The sequence below is a fragment of the Paramacrobiotus metropolitanus genome, unplaced genomic scaffold (assembly GCF_019649055.1).
Source record: "Paramacrobiotus metropolitanus isolate TYO unplaced genomic scaffold, Prichtersi_v1.0 Parri_scaffold0000093, whole genome shotgun sequence".
Lineage (NCBI taxonomy): Eukaryota > Metazoa > Tardigrada > Eutardigrada > Parachela > Macrobiotidae > Paramacrobiotus > Paramacrobiotus metropolitanus.
This window is the reverse complement of record NW_026570313.1, coordinates 193,537-203,155: the sequence shown is the minus strand read 5'-3', so window position 1 is coordinate 203,155 and position 9,619 is coordinate 193,537. Positions and strand designations below refer to the sequence as shown.

Below are 9,619 nucleotides of genomic sequence, written 5' to 3'. Positions count from 1 at the left end.
AATAGTGACAGATTTCCAGTCACTACAGCTTCGAAAATGTTTATGATCGAATATAAACAGTTCAGGAATTTCATTATACGTGCCACTGACCGGCTGACCTTTCTGCAATAAAAAAAGCGTAATCGACGATGTAATCGAAAATTATCGAATCAAGATTACCGCTGACATTATTGTTCCCTTATCAAGCATCGCACAGACACGTACGTCGCCCAAAAAAAAAGCCAAAAAAAGCACAGTTACCGCAGCCATTAAATAAAACCATTAAAATTTTTCACGCCAGTGATTTGTATATGTACGAGTAAAACGGCTAAAATATGCGTGCACTGTACATATAGCTTAAATAAAGCACAACAGTACCATCATTTACCGTTATCAGTGCAAAATGAATATGTAAAAATATTGATTAATTATAAAACACAACTGTAGTGCAAATCTGCGCCGGCGTATGGATATGCGAAATAATTATGGGAAATTCAACAACAAAATTTGGAATTTTTTTAATGCCGGATGCGGGAATATTTCCACTGCCGGCATCGATCAGGAACACTTCCGCCCGGAAACGGCCAATTTCTACTCGTCGTTCTCATCCGGACACGCCTCCTCGCCCGCATCCGCCGTCGGCTGCAGGACTTTGTTGATGGCACGCAGAAATTGTTTCCGGCGCCGCAGTGCGCTGCGATCGCCGTCCAGCTCGTCGCTGTTCAGCGAGCGCACCGTGTCCTCCAGGGTGGCCGTCCCGTACGGCTTCACCTACGGTTCAAAATTACATTTTCAATTAATCAGTTTTTTAATTAATTTTTCCAATTTTTTAAAAAAATTTTTTAGTTTTTTAATCAGTTTTTTTAAATTTTTCATTATTTGTTTTGCTAAATCTAAATGAATTTATTAGGTATGTTTAGAAAGAAGGCAACGCCTATTAATTCATTAATTAATAATTATATAAATAAATTATTATTAAGTTAATAATTAAATTAATAATTAGATAAATCAAATTATTAGCTAGATAATTTTCAGATGGAGAAACTGATCAAAAATAGTAAATTCCGATTTAATAAAATTTGGAAATATTTTATTTAATTTCGTTTGGTGTCAAGTATAAAAAAACAACGCAATCGGGAAATAAAATCGATGTAGTTTTTTTTTAATGAATTTTATCGACCGAAGCGAAGCGAAGGTCCTCTATGTTCAAGAAAACGGGAATTTTTGTGCGTCGGTCACGCACGTCGGTCACGCACTAAGTTGTCGGTCACGCCCTAAGTAGTTAGGGCGTGACCGACACTTAGGGGCACTTAGATGAGACTGCTAGGCGCTCAATAACATTTAGGCACTACAACGTAGGGGAACCTGTAACCGCGCATTAAACCAAAACACTAATGTGCTTACTAACGTGTTTTGTCAGTCCTAAGAGCAAATTTTACTAAACACGGTACTAACAGAATGTCCTTAGACTAACTACCAAGAAACAGCGCACAGCTGACTGATTTAGCAGCTGAAGTGATAGTAGACCCTCTATATTCAAAAAAGCAACCCCTATCCTTTTTTCCTGTATCATTTATTACTGACATAGAAGTAGCACCGTTCTATGCTAGCATATAAGACCGAAGCTAAGCTAGGGAGTCGGAACAGTAAAAGGGAATGTAGTCCAGCAAATTCCTAGATTCAGCTTGATTCAATTCTATCTGCTAAGAAACAGTGGATTGGCAGGGGCGCAGACATTAAGAAACTGCAGAACGGTAAACGAGATGTCGTAGCAACCGTAACCTTTGTTGTATTTATGACCTCTGTCCATTGTGATATCTATTGACCTACGTTTGCATTGTTAGTCAATCAGTTAGCAGACAAATCTTGAGCGGCAACTCGTGAAAACGCGTAACAGGGCATTCTGCCGCAAGGTTGTAATGAGGGACCACGCCCCTATCGCGGGCAACTTTTTTCTTATTTGGCGCCCAAAACTTGCTCGTATCACTTGCAGTACGTATAAAGAGTTCGGTAAGCACGTTTCCACTTAAAAGAAAAGCGTCACTTACTCGTACTTTTAGCAGTAAGCGGCATTAATATTCCGTGCATCTTGTACTAATGGTGAGTAATGAACGTTAATCTGTAGTATACGAATGTTATGGAAACACATACAGTCTTGTAATCAATATCGTACTCAAGGACTTTGTTGTATTACTTACATTATACAGAATGGTGAGTCTTAGTACGAAAGTCTTGGCAAGCAGATATGAACGTATGACCTCGTTGGGTCGTGTCCCTTCATTTGGTCCACCACTCATTTTGTCCACCACTCATTTCGTCCACCATTCATTTTGTCCACTGTACATTATGTCCACCATACAGTTCGATGCACACTACCGAGTTCGATTTATACTTTACTGCACCTACGCAAACGCTAACTCTGTGCTGAAACGATTACAGTGGTTTAGGTTAAACGATATACAACACCTCGCAACCCTCAACACTATGCTGAGAAGTGAGAACGATTACTGTGCTTTAGGTTATCTTAGGATTTCTTAGATTCATTAGGTAATTCTACCCTAGGTTTTCTTAGGTAGTAATTCTTTTCGGCTTTAACGGTATTCATCGGTTTGAACTTTAAACGGTTCTCTGTAGTTTAAAGGAGTAAATAATTAGTGGACAAAGTAATTGGTGGACAAAATGAATGGTGGATAAAATGAATGATGGACAAAATGAATGGTGGACGAAATAATAGGAAGCCCGTTAGGTTATGTTTCCCTTTACTGTTTCTAGCAGTAGCTTCGCTTCGGTCTTATAGTGCTAGCCTAAAGCGGTGCACTTTCCTAGTATTTTCTTCCGTTTCAGAATAAACCGGGCTTCGAGAATTTGTAACGGTCGGAAATGAAAAATTTAACTGTTTTAAAATTATTATTGGTAAATTTTAGAACTGCTCAAACCAAGTGTCGATTTATTAAAATTTAACGGAAGAAATAGCTGTTGAAAAGCACGATATATTAGCAAATATTGATTTTTCATTTAATTTCTTGTGAATTTTTATTACAAAAAAATTGCTTAAAAAATGAAGATAATTCCCTTCATTTCAAATCAATTTAATTTCATAAAACAGCCGCAAACTGCTCACATTTCAACCCTGAACATCACCTGTCGCCCGGTGACGCATATTAATCTGTTAAAAAATTGTCAGCTGCAACTTGATATGCCACCTTCACACAGACACCGCTGAGCATTACGTCATCAGCAGGGATTTGCGGGACAGCTATAGTATCCACACAGCCGGAACAATATGCATACAATCCATAAACACTACCGTTATGTCATCACAAGTGCATGTTCCGGGTGGATGCACGTATTTGCACATATATTCCTGTTACGTAACGGGAGCGGTTCCCTTTACAGTGACAATACTCATGTCTACAATGCATTCGTCTGATATGCTGTACATATATTTTGCTAACGTTTTTTCATCGTTGTTCATCAGAGCATTTGCTGAAATATGGAATAGTCTAATTTTTAAATTCGCCGGTTCACAGAAACATCCAGACTAAAACCGGCCGCTTAGAAGAATTTGTTTGTGTCCACTGGTTCAATGGCTCACGAAACCGGCACAATTATCAGGAAAATAGATCTATGCCACAACCAGGAACTACGTGACCTTTGGACAGGAGAAACAAAAAATTACAATAAAAATTATGTCGCTTAACATGCTGCCGGATTCAGGATGCAGCTGAAAACTGTGTTACAAATAATCAAATTTCTTAAGAATCTCTCTTGTTACTTGTAAAGCGTCTTCTCGTAATTATGACATCGATTTATAATAATTGAAGTTAACAGTTTTAAAACTTCCTCACTAGCGAAGGCTAGTCGCTGTCTTAAATTTGCAAAAAACAATTTCTAGATTAAAATAAAATCTGAAAACATATATAAAAAATAAAATAATTTATGAAAAAGTAATACTAATAAAAATATATATACAACAAATTTAAAATTTACTCAGTCTATTAAGCAGCAATACGGTGCAAAACCACGCCGATCATGACAGGCATAGACATATAAGAAAACATAAGAAAACCTAAGAAAACATAAGCCGACCGCGCGCGACGGCAGCCACACTACAATATTCAAATGCGAACTGGGCGCAGCCGTTGCCGTTGACACAGCCGGCACTACTCTAGACCCATTCCCCCATCTTATCGCTACCGTTACCGTCTTTCTCACCCGTTCGCGCCACACCCAGGCCGCCACATCCCAGGCCAGCTGCGGCTCCTTCTCCACGCGCTCCGGCCGCTTCTCCAGGATCAGCTCATCGCCCAGGACGGCCTCCGACGCGTCGCGGTAGCTGTAGATATGCGCGATCTGCAGGTAGCCGCGCCCGTAGTACCGGTATCCCCCGTCAAACTCCTTCCCCTTCCCGTTGTCCTTCTCGGCCAGCCGCTGCAGACCGTCGCTGTCGTGGTAGACATTCGCCAGGAACAGCGCCAGCTCCGCGCGACTCCCGATCTCCGCGTCCTCGATGGCTTGCTGCAGCAGCGGGAATTGCTGCGGCTGGGCCGGCCGGTGGATGGCCGAGAGTGTGCGCTGGAATTCCTCCGCGGTGAGCAGATCCGCCATGATAATAATAATAGTAATAATAACAATAATAATAATAATCAGCGCGGCGATTTATATATACGCATGTATCGGTATATATACGGCGTATATATACTATATATACAAACGGGAATAAACTGTCGCAGCAAGAAAGGCAGTTGTTTCGGGTATAGTTATTACTGGATGATTTTTATATTATGATGGTCTGATAATTATATACAAGCTCGGTAACTGATGACATCAACATTTAATTTCGGGCTCCGTTAGCAAAAGTCTGGCGCTACTCTAGTACGCGTACCGCGTATGGGCTTCAGCGCTGTCTGTGCATTCGCAGTATATGTTAAAAGCTTTGGTAGAGCGTAGAGAATAATCTGTACAGCTGATTATACAAAGTACGGTGGAAATCGATTAGGCCGGTCGATCGGCTGCCGAATGCCGTTTTCTTATCGGGCCACGTCACACCCACTATTCCTTTCAACACATTCTGTCTGCGCGTACTGTACGGTGTTACAGCGGGAATAAAAACTGCTGATGTGTCAGACAAGCGCTGCGCCTTCCGCTTTTCCGGAGGCGGGTTTGCCGGCTAACCACAATAATAACACAAGTCTACTTATTGTACTTCGGACGCTTCAAGCTTGTATTGTACATATTATAGATAATATAATATTATCAAATAACCGGACGGTTGTACTAGCTGTACATATAATTATGTGGTATAGCAACGCATACCCGGCACCAGAGACACGGAATTCTCCGCGTTGTTCCACTTGTCTGTAGTTGATTGGGCGATAGTTGTTGTCGCTGTACACGCTTATACACGAGAGTGATAAAAAATTATTCAATTTTTTATGTGAAAAAACGTAGAGAATTTCGTATCGATCGGGGATGTTGGGAATGCGTAGAGAATTTCGTGTCGGGGATGCCGGGAATGCGAAGTTAAATTATCCGAATCTCCAGGATAGGAAAAACATCGAAATACATAGATATATTAAAAAGATTTACTTACAATCAAACCGTGTATAAAGTGCATAAGTTCAACTGTACATTGGCAATTTTTTAAATTTTATCAATATGATATTGGTTGAGACTTGAGAATCATCAGCGGTCAAAATTATATGCATCATATGTGCACTTTGCTGTGTTGTATTTATGTACGCAGTACATAATACACAATTTGGTTATATATGCAACGGGTTTTGATTATTTTCTCCATTTTTATTCAATCATTCGCCATAATATCTCAGCAATGTACAATCGTACAATCGTGTACAAGGTAATAACTGGAAATAATCAAATTATTTGGCTGCAAGTAATAACAAAAATTGCAATAACTATGCTCTTTTACTGCTTTTATCGTGATTATCAAGATCTCAGTCAAATACGTCAAAAATTGATTTAGGAAGTAAAACAACAGAACGACGGGGGAAGTACTAGCGCGAAAATCGCACTGGCTGTCGGTGGCATAAAGTATCCGAGGTTTTCGTAAGGTAATTCTAAAATAATTAGGTCGCCTACGGACGATATCTGGCCTCCACGTTTATCTGGTGATGGACCAAAAGCCGGCTCAGCCAGCGTTGTCGCATGGCTAACCAGGCGCCATGCTCCGGCATAAAAACAGCGTAGCGGTCAATCGCAGCGTAATTCCGCCGAACAGCAAGGAAGCGCCAAGACGGCTGCACCGAGATGACTGCGGTGTGGCGGTCTCACTCCAAGCACTCGCGGAATTCAATGGACGACGGTCGCAGAGGTACACCAGTGAGGTTCATACTGTTGACGTACAGCACCGACACCCGGAAGATGTGCGGGAACTGCAGCATCGTCCGCTCCACTTTCTCGTAGGCCACCGCTCGTTCGGCTACCGGCAGGCGCGTGCCGAGGGAGTAGAAGAAGGCGTCCAGGTACAGAGAGTGCAGGAAAGACAGGGTAGTCTTATCGGCCGCGCTCGTCCCATCTACAGCAACCATGGCATGTGATCATACCGTTATTATCGAATTTGTGACCCTGGGGACAAATAATTGACCCAGTAGAAGAGACTACAATTCGTGTACATGCACGGGAATTTTCGCTTTCCCCATTTTGTAAGATGTTCTGTAGGCAAATTATTTATAAACATTGGTGTGAATGAAAACTGTGTATGAAACTCAGTATTTGGAGATGTTGTGCGCACAAAAAATATTCACGCCAACACGAAAAAGTGTTTGGAAGTGCGCGAAAGTGAAAGTTTTCGTGCATGTGCACGAATTTGGTACCATGTACCAGGCCACTTCCCTTAATTGCAGTTGTACCTGGTTGGAAAATGCCGGTCGCCAGGAGCAGATAGATCTCCGTCTGGGTCAGACCGATATCGTTAAAGGCGCCGGCAAAGCCGTAGATGAAGCGCATAAAATCCGCATCCACGCCCAGGATGTCCAGCCAGTACAGTCCGCAGTGCAGGTCACGGTCGCCGCTGGCGGCGAAGTACGTGTAGATTTCGCCCTTGTGGATGAACTTGCAGTGCGAAAGCTGCAAAAACGCACCTAATGCTGGCACTGTACGTACTCGTTTCGTTTTATCAAGAATCGCTTTTTTTGCGCACCAGTTCGCAGAGCCAGTACTTCTCGGTCAGCAGCGCCGTCTGATCGGCCCGACTGAGCCCCGCAAATCCCGGCAGCAGGGCCGTGAAACGGCGCAGCCGGTCGATATCCACCGCCACCGACTTCTGCATCATCTCCACAGCCTGCTCGATGCTCATTTGAGGCTGATGCTGCAAACCGATAATTAAGGGACAAATTAAACTTGTCGGTGGAGAGTGCAAAGATGTCGGTGTGGCACTGACCGGTATTTCCCCGTCCCGCAGTGCCGCCAGCATGAAGCGATTGAACTTGAGTAACTGGTCGCCGAAGGCCGTTATGTAGGCTTTCTGCACTGCGGCGGCCGTCTGCTGCAGCGCCGCACCGCGGGCGGTGCTCAGATCCCAGTAGCGGCCGAGGAAGCGCGGCAGATGGACGGTATTCACGGGGACCACGGAGCGGCCGTTGGGCTGGGCGGACGCCGACCGGCCGCCGGCGGCATCTGCATACACAGCCCGACGTTTTTTATGAACAGAGAATCACTTGAACTTGGCAAAGAAAGGATGCCGGTACTTGTACCAGTTCATGAACTTGGTATCAGTTCGTGTACAAGCTTGTCCGGTAATTTCTTACGAATCCATACAGCGATTTACACAAATTTGCGTGTTACGCCAAACTTCACACTACGGCGCGCCACACCACACTTTTCAAACACGTAACTTGCATTTGGCTGGGTGGTGGCCTCGTACACGCCATATAATTTTATGAGAAACTGCCTGGCGAAGGTGGCTAGAAAATGATTGGTGCAGTAAGCGACAATCTAACTGCGGAGCGCATTTACAGATTTTCATAAACGTAGTGAAGTGGCCATCGTTATATGCGCAAACTTCGCGCTAGCTGTACCTTTACGTAGGAAATTACCGGACAAGCTTGTACATGTACGTTGTACGAAAAATTTTGCTTTCCAAAGAATCTCCAAACACAAACACAATATATCCAGGTCTTCTCCGCTTTTTCATATTGATACTCTTGTATCAATATGAAAATATTTATAATTTATTTATTTGGCGGGAAAACCGTCTGTGTGCGCAATATTCGGTTCGGGAGTTATGGCTATAAGAAATGCGCGTAACAATGGACATCGTTTCTACACCAAACCAGACTTGCACCATTTTTTTACAATTTTAAAATGAATTTTTAAAGTTTTAAATTTTATTTTGAAATTTCAAAAAGTGCCCGAAGCGTGGTTCGGTGTAAACCGGTCATCATATATAGATGTGTTGCATATGCAAAATTTAAAGGACACCCATAACAAGACTTTTGGTACATCCGACTACATTTAAACCTTTTGGAATTTTCTGATAGCCATAATTCTCGAACCCGATGTTGCGCGCACAAACGGTTTTCACGCCAATGTATACACATCATCTGGCTACAGAATGTCATTAGAACAAATCAAAAAGGTGTTTAACTGGGAGTGCGCGAAGGTGAAAGTTTTCGCGCAGATATACACGAATGTGGGACCATGTACTGGAATACTTCCCTTAATCCGTACCTGAGGACATCTGCACTGGACTGGCCGTGGGGTGAGCCACAACCGCGGCATCGTCCTCCCCGGGCGGGGAGAAGGAGGGACGGCTGCTGCTGTAGCCGCTGTCGCACTGAGACTGCCACCTACCGGTGGGGGCGGTGTGCCAGGAGGCGGCGGCTGCAGATGCAGCATCGCCTGCAAAAATTCTCGGTTTTATGCAGGGAAACGGTCACGCGAGCCAGCCAGGAAGCGGCGTACCGAGGCTATCTTCCCCCGCCGCCACCGCGCCGCAGGGCACCCTCTGGATGACCGACGCGGGTGCAAAACGGATCACTGCAATATACGGGAGAAGCTATGGGGTACAAGTCCTTGCCAGTAAAAATAATAAGTCGAACCAGTGCTTTCCCGTTTCTTCCAGCATGTAACCGTCTCCACGGCTCCGTCTGTCTCCAGTGGACGTCTCGTCATCCTGATCACAACGGTCGGTCAGCGTTGCACGATCCGTCAAACGCATCCCGAAACATTATTTGCTCCGCGTAACATGGAGCAGCACGATATGAAAACTCTTTTCCCTCTGCAGCATACAACGGCTGAGAAGGAAGTAAGAATAGCCGTATCGTAGTGTGCTTGGCCTGGGGAAACCGGAATGCACACGTCTGAGCTGGTGTGGGCGCTTTGATCTATATGTTTTCAGGAGAGACAACCAATAACAACAGAAAAATTCCAAGAAACTATGACGAGCCGATATGCGTAGACAGTGTAGCTTGCGCCGTCGTTCGGGTCGAAGACGAGTGAGATATAGCAGCCACAAGACGGGTTATCGATCGATGCATGGTGAGTCGATTGGCACAGAATACAAAAGTTTCATGAGTGTTTTTATCGTAAAGCCTCTGTAGCCGCCATCGGTAGGCAACTGTTTATACTGTAGGTAAATACCATGTACCGGAAGTGACCTGTACATGGTAGCAAGCAC

The 9,619-nt window shown here is 43.8% G+C and overlaps 2 protein-coding genes across 2 annotated transcripts; both read right to left on the bottom strand.

The window, feature by feature from the left end:
* Positions 1–149: 149 nt before the first annotated feature.
* On the bottom strand, positions 150–4,962 carry LOC129596609 (uncharacterized). Its single transcript, XM_055493936.1, has 2 exons — positions 4,195–4,962; positions 150–750 (listed from the first exon to the last, which is right to left on the bottom strand). The coding sequence occupies exons 1-2, from the start codon at positions 4,585–4,587 to the stop codon at positions 571–573; spliced, it is 573 nt and encodes a 190-aa protein (XP_055349911.1). The 5' UTR covers positions 4,588–4,962; the 3' UTR covers positions 150–570.
* An 810-nt stretch (positions 4,963–5,772) lies between these two features.
* LOC129596608 (uncharacterized) lies at positions 5,773–9,379 on the bottom strand. Its single transcript, XM_055493935.1, has 7 exons — positions 9,042–9,379; positions 8,905–8,979; positions 8,671–8,841; positions 7,382–7,617; positions 7,142–7,309; positions 6,852–7,068; positions 5,773–6,517 (listed from the first exon to the last, which is right to left on the bottom strand). Exons 1-7 carry the CDS (start codon positions 9,112–9,114, stop codon positions 6,270–6,272), a joined length of 1,188 nt encoding a protein of 395 aa, XP_055349910.1. The 5' UTR covers positions 9,115–9,379; the 3' UTR covers positions 5,773–6,269.
* Between the last annotated feature and the right edge of the window lie 240 nt (positions 9,380–9,619).

Coding starts and splice junctions, on each gene's coding strand:
- LOC129596609 (XM_055493936.1), bottom strand. CDS start 4,587: ATGGCGGATCTGCTCACCGCGGAGGAATTCCAGCGCACACTCTCGGCC. Junction 751..4,194: donor CCTGGGTGTGGCGCGAACGG/GTGAGAAAGACG, acceptor TTTGAACCGTAG/GTGAAGCCGTACGGGACGGC.
- LOC129596608 (XM_055493935.1), bottom strand. CDS start 9,114: ATGACGAGACGTCCACTGGAGACAGACGGAGCCGTGGAGACGGTTACA. Junction 7,618..8,670: donor TCCAGTGCAGATGTCCTCAG/GTACGGATTAAG, acceptor CTGTGTATGCAG/ATGCCGCCGGCGGCCGGTCG. Junction 7,069..7,141: donor AGTACTGGCTCTGCGAACTG/GTGCGCAAAAAA, acceptor GCGTTTTTGCAG/CTTTCGCACTGCAAGTTCAT.